Consider the following 20,758-nt stretch of genomic DNA (forward strand, 5'->3'; position numbering starts at 1 on the left):
CTTTTTTAAAATTATGCACTTTGTGCATGGCTCTGCTCCCTTTCATTCTGCAGAAGAAAGACTGTTGCTGCTTCAGAAGAGCTCCTGTAAAGCACTGATTTTAAATGAGCAATTTAAAAATTATCATGCAAGGTAGTTACCCAAGTGCAACAAAATATTTAAATGTTATTGAGACACAAAGTCACCTAAACTGCCAATCAAAATGGTATTAGAATTAATTTGAAACAGTTTAGTTTAAGAATACATTTACTTTAAAAATCAAGGTCTTGGTTTTTCTTTTTTGTTTCTTTGAAAACAATAAATGATTTCTTGACATTTCTATTACTTTTTTCCATCTTCTATGCTTTCATGCAAAATCCAACCATTTAGGGCAGCATTCAGCAGACTTGTGCAAGGAATTAGCAAAAGACACGAGTACATTTAATTGTCACTGGAGTATTATTGCAAAACTTTGCTCTAAGGCAGGTTTCAGTCCCTTTCCCTTTTCCAGAAACTTTCAGGAAGAAATGTAAGAGACTACAGAGGAACAGGAGACCCTCTGCAACACTGTGACTTCCTCATCTTCCTCTTTCCTCTTTCTAGACAACACCATAAGATATAGAAATTGAGAGAATTACTCAGTTTGCTTACTGATGTTCTTAATTCAACACTTGCCTGCAACAGCAAATCCTCACGAACCTCCTGCACACAAGCAGTAAAAGGGGAAATGTTAAATGCACGTCCTGCCCGGAACACTGCTCTCTGCACTGCTCCCAAGATACGAACAACAACCCGAGCACACGCATTCAAGGCAGGAGGAGTTCAGTTCAGAAGTCAAGCCCAGGCTAAGCATAGCTTTTAAAATAAATCCTGCTCTTCATCAAGTCAAAGGAAGGAGCAGACTCTTGTCCAGGTTTGTGGATTTGGTGTGGGTTTATTTTTTCCCTTAAGTTGTGATCAACTGAAAAACCTCAGGCAAAATTCTAAAAGTTATCACGGTAGAACTATTGATTCAGTAAATATAGTAGGAAGAAAGCAAGCTTCTAGTATATGTTTTTCTCTATTTTGTTGTACAAATACATTTGTGGGGAGGTTTTGTTTCCCCCTTCTTCCTCTCAGCTGCACAAGTAAATAAAAATACAGAAAGGCTGCACTGAAATTCTCCCTTAAGATGGTTATTTCAGAAAAATGTTTTTCAAAGTTTACCTTGGACATTTTTGCAAGGGAATAAATACATTTTTCCCAAGGTGAATAACTAACATTTGCCCTCTCCATCTTAACTGGCACACAGGGATATGCTGAACTCATCAATTGGACTGCCATAATAAATTTTAATGTTCTGCACACACATTTTCTTACTCTTATAAGACTGAGGAAAACAAGAAACAAACTTGCAAGAGGAAAATACTACACGTTCACAACAATCTGTAATACACAGAATAAACCACTTGGGCTTTTCTGTATTCACAAAAACTCAACAGTAACTGCTCTAGCCATAGCTTTCAAAAATTGGTCAAGGAACAGGCTACGGATTGGTCTGGAAAAACAACAGGGTCAGAGTGGAATTAATTTCTATCAAAGTGCATAGTGAAGCAGATTATCCTAGTGTCACTCATGCTGACTAGGGCTTTACTGGCCAAGCCAGCAGGATTGCAGGAGTCATTAGGATTAAGGAAAGAGAAAGTACTATGCAATTCAAAAAATAACAATATTTTGTCTGGAAAACCTCCAGCTCCAATACAAGGGGAAAAAAAAAAAAACAATTAAGTAACTTCTAGAAGACAGTTGGGATGTTAATCTAAGGCAGCATACATTCTCAAGATCAGAAAAATCAAACATGCAAATCTTGGATGCTTCTATTCTAGACAGTCATTATGGGAAAATCTGTGTGTGGAAGAGGAGATGGATGTACAGAATGTGCATTTCCATTAACTGAACTCCTGTCTCAGTAAAGCCTGTTTATTAAAATACCCAAGCACCTAAAACTCAGTGAGACTTAGGGGTGGGCAGCTTGATTTGGAAGGCTTTTTCTGAACTGTACAGAAGCACTTCTGGAGTATATCTGCAGAACAAAGAGCTGAGCCCCCTGACTTTGTTTGTACCTTAAGGCATGCAATAAAGTGAGCAGAAGAATCAATAGCTCGAAACGTTCCATTAGAAGGGAAGTGTTGAGGCCATTAGCACAAGCTTAATGAAATTAAGATATTAACAGAGTAAATGGCAACCCAGCTCTTCTATAGGGTGTACTGCAGCTCTGAGTAAACACCAGCTTAGTCAGGCAAAGGCACAAGGGTCAGTGTTTTAGGGCTCTCAGAGGCAGGGGGAGGAAGGGAAGAGGTTTTGCTTTTAAACACACATTAGAAACTGGAGATTCCTGGAGAGAGATGTATTAATAATTAAGCAGAGCTTCTGGATTGGAAAACCAATCAATAATATACATTAAGATCAGACATTCCTTAAAAAATTGGCAAATGTGGGGTTTCAGAGGTTGTGTATTCACACCTAAGAATTTCTACTTATATCCCTCATATCTGTCATTATTCTATCAAACTAATGCTAAAATCAAGAATTTTTAAACTGCAGTTCCTTACAGTGTTGTGTTTCAAGCTTGTAGTAATTTACAAAATATTCCTAGTTACCTAGCAGAATTGTCTTTATTGTTCTTCCAGGGAAAGATTTAAGTGATTACACTGGTTGGGGGTTTGGTTTGGTTGTTTGGGGGCTTTTTTGTAATCTATGTGTAAAGAATTTCATGAAAGTGAAATTTTACAAGAAAAACAATTGCCTTCTGTTACTAAGTTGCTAGACAGTTCTTACTAACGCATGAATTAAAATGGGTTTTATGGTGAAAGTATCAGCTCACCATAATGAGCAGGAATTCTTGTTCATGTATAGTCCTGCTACAATTCTTAATGGCTTTGGTGCCTCTACAGTGAACTTTCAGACTTCCTTTGGGGAAGTTCTCCTAACAAGGTATAAAACATTTGCTACAGCACTAAATTACATTACAGAAAACCACAGAAAATATATGCTTTACAAAGCAACCATTCTGTAGTCACCAAACGAAATAAGATTTTTTTACAAGTTTCAGTCATTGTCAAGACAATCCATAAGTCTACAAAAGCCTGCTAGCTGAAATTTTGCCAAGGTAATACAAAGTACAGAGCTGACAGTACCAAAAACTGATGGACTATCTGAGTTTCCCTTGCTAGGCCAAACTGCACAATTTTAATTTTTTCCTTCTGAACAGGACATGGTAACCCTGCAAATGTGCCTGCTCTGCCTTGAAACAGCACACAATTTCAAAAAGCTGGATTGAAACTACCTCTGCACCATAAAAATCTGTTCCCAAAAAGAAACACAGCGCCTTTCTTGCACATCTTTATTTCTTCTTTACGAATTTAGAAGTATAAGGTAGTATTCCCTGTGCAGTGCAAAGCAAGAAAAGGAACTTTACCCTAACTAGTGACAGAAACAAACACCACAAGGGCCCCAGTCCAAATGTGTACAAAATTGTCACAAGGTCACCTGGCATTTTACCAAAGCAGTTAGCATATAAATTGAGCCTAAACAAGAGGAGATAAGTATGTCCTCTGACAAAGAAGATTCCCAACAAAAACAGCAAAAGAATTTCCATTATGGAAGAAAAAAAATGCACTTATTAAAAATGTAGCAACATTTATCTTCCTGCTGCAAACATTCTTTTAGCCATTCTATTTATTGCAGAGGGCCCCAAACACTGTCAAGTTTCTGTGCTTTGTTTCAGGAAAATATTCATACAGAGGCTGATTACAATATATCCCAAAAACCATTTGCCATGTAAATATAATGACTGATTGAATTTGACAAGCCTCCTTCTAGAAGAGTAAACACTGAAGCTTTTGTTTAGGGCTATTAATCAGCTCAGCAAGCTCAACGTGTCACCTGTGCCAGAATAGAAGAAAAATCATCCCCACCTGCTGGTAGAACAGCCACCAACTATCCAAAGGAGGCAGGACCATTCGTTGTAAGAATGACTCTGGATCCCAGCTATTCCAACAGGCAGGCTTTCAGCAGACACTCGTCTTTCCTGTACCTGATCATCCCATTAGCAATAATGATCCTGCTGCAACAGCTGTGGAGGTCCAAATGGAAATCTGCAAACTAAGAACTGCAAATCCACATAGGTGTTATAATTCCCCTCCAGACTGGCTCAGGGGCCTGTATTTGCACCTTAATACAGAATGAAGACAGTGCTCACTACACTGAGAATATCTTATGTCTTGTAAAGCTGACTTTTATTTAAGAAATATTAGAAAACACAGATGTCAGGCAATAATATACTAAAATTCTTAACTGCAGCTTGGCCATCAGCAGGTCTTACTGACACTCTTACCTTCTGCTGCTCAGTGGCAAAAAACATTACTGATAATTTGTTTTCAAGTTCAGGTTCCTGTAGAAGGGCAGGTGATTGTGTAAAAATCAACTGGCTAACTGAAGTGGTGAAGTCAGTGCTCTAAAGAATGCAAAAATGCCACCCTCAGCTGTAAAATGCTTATTTCTTATAGGAGGATACCACACATGCTGAGTAAACAGGAAATATCTTCATATAGTGACAGAAATTATCCTCCCTGAACTCAAACAGTGAAACTTTATCTGTCTCATTGGGATGGTGTATATTTTGACATTTCCAAGCTCGTCATAATTAAGCCCAAAACCTGTCAAAAGCACACCCCTTTCCACTGACTAAGGCTCCCAAGCTCTGCAAGTGTGCACCTGCAACCTGGTAATTTTCCATCGAGTTTTCACTTATTTTTACAATCTCTGATCCTTGCAAATGGGACAGCTGGCTCCTGAAACTAAGACTGGAGTGGTGAAGACCCAGCTCAATGTTTCACTGGCCCATTCCCAGAGATGCTGGATTCCAACAGCTGCTGTACTTCCTGGTCACAACCTTTGAAAGCCCATGTGATCCCATCAAGCTGAGCAAAATGGGCAGGCAGCTCAGATGATCTTCTGCACAATATCTGGAAATAGCAAAGTACACTTTCTGTCTCATTTACTAATACTGCTGCTAATTTTGCTGTGTCCCAGTTTCTCACCCATCTGCAATCAGAATTCAGTTTAGCTGATGGAAAAGGAAACACGTCGCAGTTCACACCAGGATGTTACAGTCACGTCAGCAGAATGAATATTCCCATTTCTGCTCAGGAATTCCTCCCAAAAGCTTAGAAAGGACCTAGGACATGATTAAATAAACCAGATCACTGAGCACAAGAGCAGATAATGGCAGTTTTCCTTTGGACTTAGTTCTGGGGTTAATGCAAGTGCTTTTGAAATTTTGCAATATTCAGGAAATTACTAGGAGCAGGTGAGTGTTCTTTCCTATGCACGCTGTCTGACAATAAATATTAATAAATGCAGCTTTTCAACTAGCACAAGAGAGTACCTACAGTGTCTCCCTCTACTACCTGGAGGAGACTTCTATGGATATAGTTATTTCCAACATTTTTAACCTCTGATTATGTCAATTTGACTGTGAGATTCCAAAGTTATTAGAAAGGTAGATGGATTGCTTTCTTAATAATTCAGATTCAGAAGTAAAAAAATAGAAAGCTTATTAGACAACCCAGGAGGTATCTGATTCCTCCTTTTAATGCCAACATTACTGGTAATAATTTTAAGCAATTACATAATAACCGAAATGTATTGTGTGAATTCCTCAGAATTTCTATTACCTGGTATTTTACCTCCAGTTCCCTGTGGGAAAATTCTGAGGTATGCCTCAAGCAATTTAATTTTTTTTTCTTGGAAAGGTAACACACATTAAAGGAGATTAAGCAGTGGAGGCTCCAAAATAACTTATAGAAAAAAAAATTCAAAACATATCTAAGAGACCTATAGAAATGGGACTTACAAGTTTTTAGAAAACATTTTACTGAAATTCTGCTCCTGTTGCAGCCACGTGTTTTGTCATCATTTCTAATGTGAAGGTTTTTACTCACACAGTCTAATGATCGTACTGCACTTTTTGGGTCAGGTAAGAGGCAGTAGCTAAAACAGGTCATAATCCAAAAAAAAACAAACCTATAATCAGGAGCCAATTTAAAACATATATATCAACAAACAAAGTCATTCAAGAAGTTGAAAACACTGAACAACTGGAAACAACTCACATTCAGACCTTGGAGCCTTTGTTACAAGGCTATATGGGGCTCCAAGACTGAAGCATTCAAAGAATGGCATTCTTCAGGAAGTAGAAAGGAGGCATATTGGACAACTGGCTGCTTCCACATTTCTGGAAAACAAGTTATAACATGAACACAAGGAGACTAACCTTACCTTCCATGCTTTTTTAGTGAAGTGGATCAAGTTGCTAGAGAAAAATGAATTCTCATTCCCCCTTATGCTATTTTGTATTCTAAGTATTCACTGAAATCTGGCTGCTTACAGAGTTTAGCACAGACCTTTTCAGCAGATACTTAATTTTCAAAAACCTCTTTCAAAGAGATAGGCAGCATGGGATGGGAAACTCCTGCATATTTGTAACAGACGTCCCATAGCCTAACTTACCTTTTCCTAACTACTTTTATCTACAAGTTTCCAAAGTCCACCAACTGAAAAATCCTAACTTATTACAACACAGGTGGCACAAGGTTTAAATAGTAAGGTTAGTAAAGGAGGGGGGAAAAAAACCCACTCCTAGAAAACAGAAGACATTAATTAAGTTAATTAACGGGGGGGGGGAAGGGGGAAAGGTCATCATGCTCTTCACTGGCCCTTGAGCCCATCCTGCCACATGGCACTGCTGCAGTGGTTTAAACTATTTAAATTTTCAACCAAATCCTAATTGCTTGACTGCAACCTCCTTTGTATCTCTAGTCAACACATTTTAGTTCACATTTTGGGTTTGGAGCTGCAAAGGCAAGTTAAAACAAAAACACTGCTAGACATGAGATGACTTGAAAACACACATCCTGCTCAGTGCTGGGCAAAGGAATGTGACCAAAACACCATGTTCAGGTCTCAAATATCAATCACAATAGTCACCTGTAGGAAAATTATGTTTGTCCACTTAAGGGGGGTGCAAGACTTCCCCTTAAGATACTAGAACTGAAAGATGTGAAATGCAAATGTGTAAATTCCTTCAGCCAGGGCCATCTACTCCCAGTGTTACTCCTGCTGTCTGAGGTGACTTCATAAAATTGCATTTTTATTTTTGTTATTTAAAAGACAGCTACTCATTCCAATGAAACAAACAGGACTTCTTAAGTGTATTTTAATATCAGTGAAAAGGGTATCTTGTGTTGAATTGGTCCTTCTAGGTAAATTGCTGGAATAAATCCTGCTTGTTGGATGATAATTGAATGAGCATGGGGAATTTTGACAGTTCCAGGTGTCAAGAAGTTGGGAGAAAATAACATCTGTTCTCATCAAACAGCAGAAAGGCAAACTCAAAATCACTCTTAATAAATGTGTACCATAAACATTGAACAGAGAGTAAAAGAAATACATTAAAAATATTTTTGAAAGTAAAATTACCCTTTTCTCTTAGCGGAATGTAGCAAAGCTAAACTGCTACATCCTACATTGTGGTTTTCTCTTTTTTTTCCTGTCACACCTTGCACTGTCACAAGTTGTCATTGTGGCTAAACCACTCCCATTCCCTGCACCCCGTTCATTATCACAACAGCCAGACAATGCCATGGCACACACCAGCACAAAGAACAGTCTGGCTGCCTGGGGGCTAGCTCAGCACGAGTTTTAAAAATAGACAGGCAGCATTGCTTAATATTTGCCATTGCCTGTAATTTTACACAGTATTTTATGTCACTCCTATAATAATTACATAATCTTTTACACTTGTGAATACTTTGAATCTTCTTTCCCTTTCCCATCTTCATGCTTCAGACCCAGTGGCGTACATGGTGATTAGAAAGAAGTCACTCCACAGATGTGAGGCAAGGAAAAGCTGCCCTACATGATCCTGACCTGGCCTGTGGGTAATCCAGGGCAGAATTCTGGGGCAGCAGAGGGGACAGAGAAAGTGAGTCCCTGTGTTTTATACTGCTCTGCACAGATCACTCTGCTCCCTCCCAAGCCCCACAGCTCCTCAGATGTATGAGCTACTGCAGCGTGGCCACAACAGCAATTTATGTGAGTCCAATGGAGACAGGATTTTAGAGCAAAAACTTTGAGTAGAATCACACTGACTGAGAACTCAATCCAGGGGCTCTCTATTACATTCTTTCTGTGGGAAGAATGCAGTCCAAAAAAATCATTTAATATCTGTCAGTATCTCAAGGTTTTTAATGTAAGGAAAAATCTTGTGACAGAACAGCCACTGCCAGGACTTCCTTGTTCTCACTTTCAAATAAAACCTGTGTATCTTGTTTTTTAGTAACAGAAAGGGTATAAATGCACAGTGCCTTCAGAGATTACTTTATTACTTAAAAGTCTGTCTTAACTGGACAGTTAGAATGATAATCCAGTTGCTGGAGAAGCAAATATACAGAATTATCTTCCACTGAATCTGTGCCTACACAGAGAGCATTGAGTAACTCTTTTTCTCTGTTCCTTCTTTTCCTAAGACAGATAAACAAATTTTTTAAGTTACATGGCATTCTTACCTGGCAAAACCAGCCACCAGGTTAAATGCACAAGCTTTTTCTCTCAACCTGCCAAGAAATATTCCCTGTGGTTGACCCAACACTTCAAACATACCGAGAGTTCTTATTCCTGCGAGCATGTTCTCAGCTTCAGGACAGCCACTCACAGCCCAAAAGCTGCTCACACAAAGCTCTTTGTAAGAAACCATAATCAGAAAGACATTGGTGAGTAAAACTAAGCAGAATCAAAAAAATATCACTCTCCATGATCACCCCAGTGTTATATTTACCACCTCATTGTTTTAGCAAAACCTGGGGCTTGGGGATTTCTCTATAACCTACACTTACCCATAGAGTTAGTGACTGCAATCAGGGTATTTCCCTGCTGACAGCCACACACAGCATACCTTGGGCTGAGTGGCTGATTGTCCATCAATCCCTGGAAAAGAGATACAGGTGGTCAACATGCAACCACATGGGACAGTGTTTGCAATGACACTTTTACACCACATCTCCTGGTACCTCTCTGCTTTTTTGCCATGGTCAACATCTCTCTCCCCATAGTGTGAGGACAATACCGGTATTTCATCAGGTATTGCAACCTTTTGCCAGACTAAAACAGAAGCTTTTGTTTTCCTCTTCATCTCAGAACACAAACAGAAACAGTCTGAAATATATTTAGACTAAAATTTTTTTTCAAATGTTAATTTTCAGGAATGTTACCAATCCACTTTTAGTAGATGGTTTGCTATTTAATGTCTCTAGGCAGGGAGAAAAGCTTTAATCAATAGAATCAAAAGAAATGCTGAGAAATTACATGCAATTTCACAAAATCAAAGGCATTTCCTACATATTGTCAAGCAGACAAAAACATATTGACATGTTATGCAACGAGCTAAGGAATGTTTCCCACGTTACAACACTGAATTTCCTTTTACGTGTTTTCAAATCTCCAGGTTTCCTCATAATAAGGAATTTTACTCTGTCATAAATTTAGAAATTCTCCAAGAGCAGCTTAATTAAGAAAAAAAGAATCCAGAGCAGAGTGATTAAAATCCTATCCTCTAGAGCTGGCAGTTGCCACATAAAAAGCTTTTACCTCTGCTTACTTCTAACAAGAAATCAATAGTGTGGCTCCCCATTCACTCTGGGGCCCAGTATTCCACCTGCATCTGCAATCATCCAGGAAAAGAGACAAAATGGGCAGGGATCAGCCTAGCCACCAGCTATTACTCAGTTACTGCAGACAGCACTGACAACAGTCTGAAAACCTGATTCCAACACACCTCAGGCAATACTTCCATCCGTGCGCTTCCAGGCTCCAGGAGCCTGCTCCTGCTGCCACCACACTGAGATATTTTGCAAACACACTCCCATGTGCTCTAACCAAGCTCTTGCTTTGGTACTTGCACTACCATTTACAGACTCTTACATGTAAGCCCCTGTCAACCAACGGTGAAGCCCCTTCCTACCTTCCAGACAAGACATATGGATCCTTAGCTTAACCATATTTTTATAGAGAGATTTCATATAGAAAATATTTTAGATATATTTAATATTTCTATATTCGTCTGCATGCAAAATTTTATCTCAGTACTTAAATGAGAGTAGTAGAATCAGCACTGTGAAGGTGCTTTAAACAAATTTTATGTCTTTTTATGTAAGAAAGACATAAGCTGTGCTGAAAACTCATGGGTGTCGATGGAATTGCACTTTTAGGAAGTATAACAATAAATCAATGGGATTTAACTATTTCTATACCAAAAGCATTCCTGTTACAATGGCAGCAAGTGGGAACGATGTATCCAAACATGAGTCTGCTGTTGCCACTTTGTTACAGCTTTTTCTGCTCTTGCTGCTTTTAGTGCCTAAATTCACCAGTCTTCTTGCCATTCTGTACAGCTTTACACATCCCTTTGGAACTTGTGTTTGGGTTTTTTTTTTATTGTTGGTTAGTTTGGTTTATGTCTAACAGTTTTAAATTAAGTTTAAACTTGTACAGCTTTACAGGCACATGAAAACATTAGCTAAACAGAAGCTTGAAATACCTCATTTAGTTACATCTAAGTTTAATGATGTCATAATCCTTTATGGCTGACATCATGTCGTAAAGTCACAGAGTTCTAACTCTAAAAAACCAGGATCAAAACAACAACAACACACAATTATAATATTGGAGACCAAGAGCACCGCAATTTTGGTTCCAGGCCCAGTATTTTGCTTATGATAGTCTGACTGTATGCAAAAAAATTATTTCTTACTTCATTAAAGGTGCTACACATGTTTTAAAAGATCCATATAAACTAAATCAAATAGATTGAAGTCTTCAGTTTTTGAATGCTAGATTTGGGGTTAATTAACAAGCAAATATTTGTAGCAATCTACCAGATGTGAAACTGGTTTTGATGCGACAGGAAAGCAAAAGGCTTTCAGAAGAGAATCAAAAATGGTGCATCGCCTCTTTCCACTCCATGGAAACTCACTAGCACCAGTTTCACTAACACCAGTGGAGACTCCATAGTTTCCACTCAATAACTGCAATTTCATATCAGCTAAAAAAAGATAAAACATTCAGGTATTCTTGTGCAGACTGTAGCTTTTGCTGTACTTTTCTCCTCCTTGACCCTCCTCGTCCTCCAAACTGTTAAATGTGAACACGTTTTCTAATCAGAAATTCCACAGAAATTACAGCATACTACTCCCACACCCTTTGCTTGAACAACTTAAAATATTCCTGTTAGCACAAGTAGAAGAGGGAAAGGCTGACATAATATGATCATTCCATATACAGCTGGCAAAATTATAAATACCTCAGAGAAAAAAAAATACATACAACAATGTTATTTTAAAAATGATTCTGTGCTCAGTTCTGCAAGCCCTTTTTATTCTGTGCACAGAGAAATCCCAAAAGACGTTTTCTCCAACCATAATTTCATTGCAATGATAATCCTGTAATGGATGAGTACAGACTCACTGAGTCTGCAGTGCTTGAAAAGTTTATCTGACAGTTTTACTTTTACCTCCAGCATGCCAAATCTTCTTGCAAAGCCTCTGGCAAGTCATGACTTGACGCAGAAAGAAAAGCTTCAAAGGAATTTGAATCCACCATGAAAGCAGGGACAGGTAATTCTCTGCATTAGTTGGATGATTCATGAAAGAGATCTTTAGCTAGATTCAGATTACATATGAGGAAGTCTAAAAATCTATATTATCTCCCTAAAATGAAGACTAGAATGATCATTTATCTATGAAGAAAAAAAAAAACCAGAAATACTTTTTCTTAAACTCTTCAGAAAGCTGCTTACAGAAATCCTATATTCTCAGAGATCACCTGTGACAGCTCTAATAAAAGGAAAATTCAAACATTCACATTTAAAATACAGTGCTTGATTTAGGAGATAGGAAATGTCAAAACCAAAACTACAACAGGATTTCCACACCCCTACTGACATTACTAACAGAAGGTCACTGAGCTCCTGAATTTTCAGTATACAAGCAGAGATTTAGGCAATTATGTAGTATTTAGGATGTGCTAATTATAACATGCATGTTGGGAGAGCTCTCTAATCTCATACTTCAGGGTTCATGTCAGCCTCAAATTTGTGTCAGTGGACAACAGATGTGGCTGCTGCACCCCACCACCACTTGGCTGCTGCAGGACTCACACACTCCCTGGGCTCTTCCTGTGAGAGAAGGGACCTTGGGTCTGATTCTTGTGAGCAACTCCAGCAGCCAGTCAAAGCTGCCACTAACAGTCTCTAAAAATGGGGCCATATCAGTTCTCTCTATGCCCCTCCTCTGCCCTGCTCCTGCAGCCCTCATCCATGGAAATGAAGGTCTCCGAGTCAGGGGCTGCACTACACATTCATATGGCACTGATCACAGGACAGCTGGGATTCCTGCCAGCTGCCACAGCGCTGTTGTCATAGAAATAAGACATTTTAAAAATCTCATGTGTTTAAAACACAATCTAAGTAGCGAATATAGTAAGAATCCCTCACAGACTTGAGAAGACAAATTGACATTTTAAAGGCAGAGCACTTCAAAGTAGCAGCTTGGACCTTCCACCTTCATATTCTAAAACAGAAATTGGAATATTCTTGTTTGTTAATTTTCAAAGCCAAGTAAAGGAGATGCTGGAGAGCTGTAATAATGACCATCACAGTTTCAGCTCCTAAACATCTCTGCCTTTCCCTCAGAAAACGGAGGATATCAGGTTAAAAACAGCACCTTAGTTACAAAACACCAGTTGAGCAGGGAAAATTTGTGGAGAAAACAGGAACAAAATGTTGTTGCAGAGAGAACACACCTGCATTGCACAACTGGAGAATAGATTCAGGTGTAGATAAGAGCAGCATGAAGTCAAAGCATTAAGTTTCACATACCTGAGAATTTCAGTGTCTGTCCAGAGTATTTGTCCACACTAATCCAACAGCTTGTTACTGAGCTGTTTATCAAGTTACTAAAATGAAGGAGCCCTGCAGTTTCTCAAGAGGCTACAGAGAGCACTGGAAGGCCAAGGGCAGCACAGAAAGATACCTCCAGAGATGGTTAAAGGAAAACAATATAGCAGATGAATGAAGAAGGATTTGCCTCAGAGGAATGAAGTTAGTTTTCACAATACGTAGTTTTCACTTTTGCATTAGACAGAAATTAAATTTCATTAGTTTCGTTAATTGTGGACCAGTAAATTCCTTCACTGCTCTGGACTCAGGGACACTCCTAAGACACCACAGTGCCCAGGGTCTGATCTCCGGGCCAAGTGTGGCTGACAACATAATCTTATGGCTGCAAGAAACGAGGACAGCCATTAACCAGCTACAGAAGATTCATGTCCCATTGTGTCCCTTTCCACACTCCATACATTAATAGCTGATGATCGAGTTCCTGGGCTGTTCCAATGACAAGCAAGGATCCCCCATCACCCTCAGGAGGCAGCTAAGCCCTAAGCCCTCTTCACAACTGCCACCGCTGTCTCAAGAACTGAGCCAAATCTGAGCTTTTTTAAATCACCACAGATTTTCTTTACACATCATGTCTCTACCATCCAGAGGGGTAATATCAGCCTATCCCATCTCACCACAGCTTATGTACACTTTCACAGTGTAACACTGATGACAGGACCTTTCTGTTGAACGCAGAATTTCAGTAAACTGCTTCTGTGTATTGTCACAGGCAGGGGAGCAATGTCAGGTGGAGAAAGGCAAAATCTGCCTCATGAGATGCCATGAGAGAGCGAGAGCCCAGGACCAAGCTGATCCCACACGTTACACACAATTCCCAGCAGCTGTGCATAGGTCTTGCTTTATGTTTCATTTCAGATGTATTTACCTCTATTCTGGTCATACAGATAAAAATCACTCATTAGTACTAAAGTAGGCATAACAAGCTGGCAGGAAAGACCTCAGCTGGAACTCCTGCACAGCTGCAGGCTGCTTGTGCCAGCCTAAGCAACATTGCCCAAAGTGACACCTGAGTGGCACAAATGAAGCACTGAGTGCAGGACCTGAAGCAGAACAGCTCTCTCCATCTCTGCTCAGCCCATACATCATCTGCTCAAACACTGCACTAAAAACCCCCCTCCTTCCACTGAGGCTGTGCCATTGTGCAGCGATAACATATGTCAACAAAAATGAACTTTTTCAGAGAAAAAGGCAAACTTTTCTAGCTTAGCAATGAGGGAAGTTGTGGAGGGCATGGAAGTCGCAGCTCTGCTCCTGATTCATTTTTTTAACCTTCTGTTGAAGACTTTCATGTGAACTACAGAAATTGTCATGATTGAAGGAAACGGAATCCAGGTCAATTCCCTTCCCAACTACAAAGCTATCATTCACTCTCACTCAGTAGCCAAATAAAACTTTTCTTCTTTCTCTCAAAAGAACCAATCTCAAATAAATCTGTCATGCCATTCCCATTGTATACACCCGAAGAAACAGAGCAATCAGGAAAATGGAAAATAAAAAAAACCCCAGAAACCTCATTCTGAAGAAAACAACTTTAATCATGGAAAGGAATCATTCAATATCCAGTAATGAAATCCAGTTACCTTAATAAGGCCAAACTACCACTCCTCAGTTTTGCCCACTGCATCCTAACCCCAGTGACGTAAATCCTCAGTGGAAGAGGCACCAAGAATATAACTAGAAGGGAGCTAAAGATATTAAAAGCACAAAAAGGTTAATTTTAATAATAGTAATAATATACTATCGAGTTGTAGTCAACATAATCAACAACATTAAGTCGTCAGTAGATTGTCCTTGAAATACCTGCACCTCCAGTATTGCTTGAAAATTTACAGCAAATTAAGTCTTCCAGTTGAAATAACTGTATTAAGGTTTCTTTAGTGCACTCATCCCTAAGCATGGCAGAACATGAAAGTTAAATTCCAATTAATCTGCACTGACATGCAGCCATCTAGAATGACTTGAGAAGTCACAGCCTATAGAGAAAAAATAATGGGATTAATCCCGCCTGTCTTACATCTGCAAGGAGTTGCTTCCATTGCAATTAGCTACATTGGGACAGCAGATCTCTCTGCTTGCACAGAGACAGGGAATACAGAGCCTTCTGCAGTGGAGCAAGAGCTGAGTGTTCCCAGGGCTGCTGCCTGGTGCTCATTTGTTTCTCAGTAGAATAAATATGCTGCAGTGAGTGATAAACATGCCTAATTGCTTTTGAGCTTGAGGGAAATAAGCTGGGGGGATTTAGTCATTAATTATTCCCAAAAGGAAAGTAACTCAGGAGTAAGAGACATGGTGGAGTGGCCATTTGAATCCTATTGAGCTGACTTTACAGAACCCAGCTAGGGTTAGTTAGCCAGGCTGCAAAAGACAGAAGACATTCTTCTTTGTTTGAGATCAAGAAATAAAGGGTAAATAACAAACACAACGTTTACTTACTCAAACCTTTCCCAGGCTAAAATGAAGAATGTGGCTTGACCTAGCTCCCAAGCTCAAAATACGCAGTTTCTGAAAGCAAATAAATTCACCCTAACACCTGACACAGGTACTGAGTGAATCACACACTGGAGACCTCCCTGTGCCCCAGCTGACCACAGAGGGTGATCAGATATCCAACTGTGGGATAGCTAATATTAGCTCAAGTAAATCCACACAGCAAATCATTCTAAGCAGGAGAATGAAAGATAATGTAAACAACTCTTCTCTCACAAATTTTCCCAAGCAAGTCCACACAGTGTCTGATATTCCACTGATAAGATCAGGATGCAGCAGGTTGCAAGGATGGATGACCAAAATCCCAGCTGGACACAGATGTCTTAGTAACCATCCATCGACCTCAACTAAGAATTCAGCTAGTCCAGAAATGAACTGTGTGCTACAACTTCAATTTAGATCTAGTCTTTGTCTTAACTGTTTAGTAATTCTGTCTAGGTCCAAGGGGTTGAGAGGAAGAATGGGGCAGGGGCAAGAAGCAAGTTCATGACATAGATTTCATAGCCTATAATCTTTTAAGATAATTCTGGAACACAAACATCATCTGATTAAAACTAGGAAGGCTGAAAAATACTAAAATGACATTGCATAATAAGACAGGATGATGTGCAGAGGTGTTTTGAGTGATATGGGTTTAATCACAGCTTAGCTTTTCAAGGAAAATGAAACTATGGGCTATGATGGCCTAAAGTGAGGCTACAGAAACCAATACATTCCTCCCTTTTTGCTAGTTTTTTTCACATTGTCACTGATACAAACTACGTATCAGATTGAGAGCAGCCTGCCCACTCACCTGATCTTCCAACTGCACATAGGGCAAGTTTTTGGTGTCAGAGCCAATGCATGATGCATTATTAAGATGAAGGATAAGTCATGATCTGTCTGAAGCACTCTTGAATTGTTTTTAATAAAGTGAGAGTGTTTGGGGGTTTCTGAGCCAGTTTGGTGCTTGGGAACTCAACAGAACACAGTTTTTTCTCTCATTTGACACTCGTTAACCTTAGCCCTCTAAAGCATACTTTCTGGGAATAAAGCTCAGTGCTACTACACAGTCCATATGCCACACACCTTTGTCAGGCATGGAAGGGCTGCACTTTGCATCAAGCTACCCATCTGGTCTTTTACTCAGTTTCTTTCAAACACATACACACAATTAATCTCAAAAAAGACACCATCCTGTTTGCAAACTCAAAAGGAGGTGGGAACCAAAAGTTTCTCTCAGTGGGCTGCCCGCTAGCATGGAGCATGTGCCTCCGACTGAAGATTTGGGCTGGAGGGGAGGAGAATCTCCTTGGTACTGAATGCTGGGGAGCACTCAGACGTAATTAACATCACAATGCCACAACACACTGCCACAGAAAATCCTGCAGGTCGTTATCATTGCAAAAAGGTAAAGTCATTTCACCAAAACCGTGTTGTGAGCTGTGTCTGGCCACAAGCCAAGAATTCAGGATTCCCAGGCTTCAGACAGCTCAAGTTTCAGCATTGAGCTTTAGCTCCGCAAGATTCTTCTTTCTGTGGCCTGGGATTTCCCTGTCCATACCGTTCTTTCCAAACACAAGGCATGCAGGCTTTGATTCCCTCTGAACCTCTCTTACCTGGAAATCTCTTTTCAGTCTGACACTTTTCTTGCCATGAAAATGTCTTTTTAAAAATACATACTTTAAAAGGGGTTTTATATGAAGGTGCGTCTCATTTCTAGGACACTTGATAAAATATTACAAGATTGCAATTTATATGCTAAAGGAATTCCCAGATGGCATCTAATCAAACAATTCAATGAGAAAGCAAATTAAAATGAAATATTAGCGCAATCCCATGTGTAAAATGCAGCAGCTAAAGCTCTCTGGCATTTGCAGGATAGCCTATGGAATGAATTCTATTACCCGTGCTAATTTCATGCCTGTTCAGCACTGCAGAACATCTGAGCTATTGAGACCTCTCTCCAACACCAAAAAGAAGTGGTCCAAGGAAAAAGTTTATTAGCAAGCTACAGATAACCCTTATAACCATGTCTAGAACCATTACAGCAGCTGGTTTACTCAATTTCTGGCAAGAACTCTCAAATGTGTAATTTCTTAAAGCTGACCTTCAAGTTCAAATCAAACCCAATCAAGCTTGGGATATTTCTTTCAGTAACTCCAGTGAGTTTTGTGCCCTGACCCAGAATTCACAGCATCTCATAATTCTAAGTAAAATCTGATTAAGGTAACATCCTATTCTGCAGTATCTGCCACGGGAATTTCTGTGAGAACCCCCATTATAATTATTTGGCAAATAAAAGTACAGAAAATCCACTTTGAGCTAAGGATCTGTGATTTTTATTTTATTTCTTTAAGACTAAGTAGTTTCAATAAGGCATGAGAAGCTTGTAAAGCTTTTTTTTACCCCTACTATTTTAGTATTTATCACCAAACTGTTCACTTAGTTAATTCTGAAAGACCCTCTTCAACTTTAAAACGAGCACTGTTTAAGGAAAAAACCATCTTGTTTGGCTTATGGATAGTCACCAAAAAAAAAAAAAAAAAAGCTTTTGCTCTAATCCATGTTATACTCTCTCCTGGTTTAAGTGTACCTTTCCTCTGCTCCTCTGAGGACTACTTACCAAAGGCACCAATGTGGTTAGTTTCCTTGAAAAGAAACAAGGCTGTTTGAGTTTCACACCAACAAACCTGAAGGAGTTATGCTCCAGCCTCATAAGGGAAGTCAATTAACTTTGTGTATCTCACTCTTAGCCAGAGCCTTTTGAAAAATCCCTGCCTTCATATATGCTTCCACAGTGCACTCCACTGGCACACAGACAAGAATACATTTCCTTTTAAAAATCCATTTCAGGAATCAAGAAAAACTTAAGGTCTGCATGATAGAACTTAAAACTTAAAGAAGCTGCTATAACCCATTCTCCAGGGAAGAAAGGGGAAAAAACATTATAAAAAGCAGCATTTTACTCCTTTAAGCAAGATGACAAGACTACCTGAGAAAAGAGTCTATATACAAAATGAATGATGATATGCCATATTTAAAAAGATATTAACACAAGTCAAAGCAAAGTAGCTGGGTTTTAATAGCACTACAAAGTCATGTGTATTGACCAGCAGGGAAGCCCAGCTCACAAGGGATTACCCACCCTGCTCTCTCCACTGGCTTCATATTCCCAGACGACCAGTTGGTCACAGCTGGAAGTGAGCAAGATTTTTTGCACTGGTGATAAGTGTCCTTCACCACATGGTCTACTCTTCTTTTTCAGATTTAGGAGAGACTAACTGGGGTTTGAGCATTCAGTGGAGGTTATGCAGAAGCAGAGAAAGATGGTCCCTCTAGATTTTGTACAGGCTCTCACCTACCCTCAAGCCTCCTTACCATCCAATTCACTTGGCAGGCTGAGAGAGTGACACTATAATGCCATGCAGATGATGAAAATATAAAGGAAGACACTAAAGATCCCTCAGTAAAGCAAAAGTCATGTAAAATCCCAAACTCACAGGAAATAATCTTATTCTCTCCCACTGTTTGCCCACTTCAACCCTTCTCCCAGAGCACCCATTAAAAGGAGATCAAATTAAAAGGCATTACACAAAGAGATTGCCCCAGTTATAATCCCAAGAGGCTCCCGGCAATACAGCAGCACTAAGGGAAAAGCTTCATCACCCCAAGGAACACAGAGACTCAGCACGGATTAGCAGAGTCAGGCTTAAAGGGGGAAGAGAACAAGAATTCCACTCGCAGCAGCCCATTTTGAAAAATAACAAATAGAAATTAGAAAAAAAAAAGAAAAAAAATACAACAACAGCACGACGGGAAGCGAGTCTTGGCGCCGAGCCCTCCCCGCGCACCCCTACTTGAGGAAGGCGGAGGCAGGCAGGGAGCTGAGGTTTGTTCCAGCCCCAGGCCGAGCCCCGCGGGTGGGGGCGGCTCCCGCAGGTCCCCCCCGCCTCCGCCGCTCCCCGGTCGGGCTCCGGGAGGGCTCCGCCGGCGATCCCGCACGCCCCGCGCAGCGCCGGCTCTTCCGGGCTGGCGATGGCTCAGCCGATCGCCACAGACGCGACAGACACACGCACGCACGGCCGACACAGAGGAGGGGATGGAGGCTGCACACGGCAAGCGGCGGGCGGAGAGGGGAGAGGAGGGCGAGAAAGCGGGGGTGAGGTGGTACCTTGGATGTGCTGCTTGATGACATTCTCCAAATGGTCCAGCCTTTCTATAATCGTTAAAGTGTCCCCTTTGTCTTCTTCTAACTTTTTTTCTGAGATCGGCTCCTGCACTTTCACATAAACACTGGCAATGTAGTTGGTCACCCAGCCCACGTACAACAGGCAGACGATGTTAGTCATTCCACTCAAAATCACGCAAGTGGACACTAAAGTTTTGGTTTTCCTGGTGCACACCATCCTGAGATCCCTCCATATAGCTCCAAAAATCCTGTGATCCAGAAAACAAAAATAATCTGCGATGAAAAGAAATCCTTTTCCCCCCTTTCCCCGAAACGGAGACCACTCCGAAGTCAGTAAATTTCCATGCAAAAAGTTCTCTAATCCACAGAATAAAAAATACTTGTCGCCTACCTAGAAGGAGAGGTGGGGGCGGGGAGGGCTGATAATTAGAATCCTGGCTTTGAGTACATGAAAATAGCTGAAACTTTGCGATGGCAGTGCCGACAGCAGACAGCGAGGCGTGCCAGCCGCCCGGCTGCCCGCTGCCTTCAGGCACCGCCCCCCGCCCCGGGCATCACGGACGCCGGCAGCCCAGCGCCCGAGCGCGGCAAACTTTCTTCCCTCCGACGCCGCTTCCCATCGCAACCGGCCGCGGCTCCAGCCTCAGCCCTGGGGAGCAGGCTGCCGGGGAGCGGGACTCGCCCCCCGCCGACTGGCAGCGCCCGGCTCCAATGGGGAGCGGCGCTGGCGCGGGGGCCGCTCCCAGCGCCGGGCCGGCGGGGCGGGCGTGCGGCGGGACCCACCTGCTCCTCGCTCGCACACGGGGCCGCGCTGCCGCCGGGCCGGGGGCCGGGCCGGCGCCTCCCTCCTTCCCGCCCTCCTGCCGCTCCCCGGGCTGCCCGCGAAGGATCCCCAGCCGGGAGAGGCTGCCGTTCGCTGGGCGGCGGGGCTGGGAGAGCAGCGGTGTCGCCGCTCGCACCCGGAGGCGTCCATTTGCCTGAGCGGTGAAACCGGGGCCGTGCCTTGGGCTCAGCGGAGCTCTCGGCTCCCTGCGACCACGCACTGCTGCGATGCGTTTGGCTTTGAG

General features: G+C 41.3%; 1 protein-coding gene across 3 annotated transcripts in view; it reads right to left on the reverse strand.

Moving 5' to 3' along the window:
- GALNT18 (polypeptide N-acetylgalactosaminyltransferase 18) overlaps positions 1 to 20,496 on the reverse strand; it is a 206,821-nt gene extending 186,325 nt beyond the window's left edge. The window contains exons 1-2 of one of the 3 annotated variants that reach the window (XM_042035554.1): positions 20,475 to 20,496; positions 19,674 to 19,939 (exon numbers count right to left, since the gene is read on the reverse strand). In XM_042035554.1, coding sequence (XP_041891488.1) covers positions 19,674 to 19,908 — 235 coding nt within the window. In that variant the 5' untranslated portion in view covers positions 19,909 to 19,939; positions 20,475 to 20,496. Of the gene's footprint in view, positions 1 to 19,673; positions 19,940 to 20,082; positions 20,391 to 20,474 lie in introns of those variants that run through there. The other 2 variants (XM_042035553.1, XM_042035555.1) reach the window with 2 other exon arrangements.
- Positions 20,497 to 20,758: the final 262 nt, after the last annotated feature.

Source organism: Corvus kubaryi, unplaced genomic scaffold (genome assembly GCF_017639235.1).
Source record: "Corvus kubaryi isolate FWS band 111438036 unplaced genomic scaffold, C.kubaryi_AGA036_p1.0 37384, whole genome shotgun sequence".
In the NCBI taxonomy this organism is placed as follows: Eukaryota; Metazoa; Chordata; class Aves; order Passeriformes; family Corvidae; genus Corvus; species Corvus kubaryi.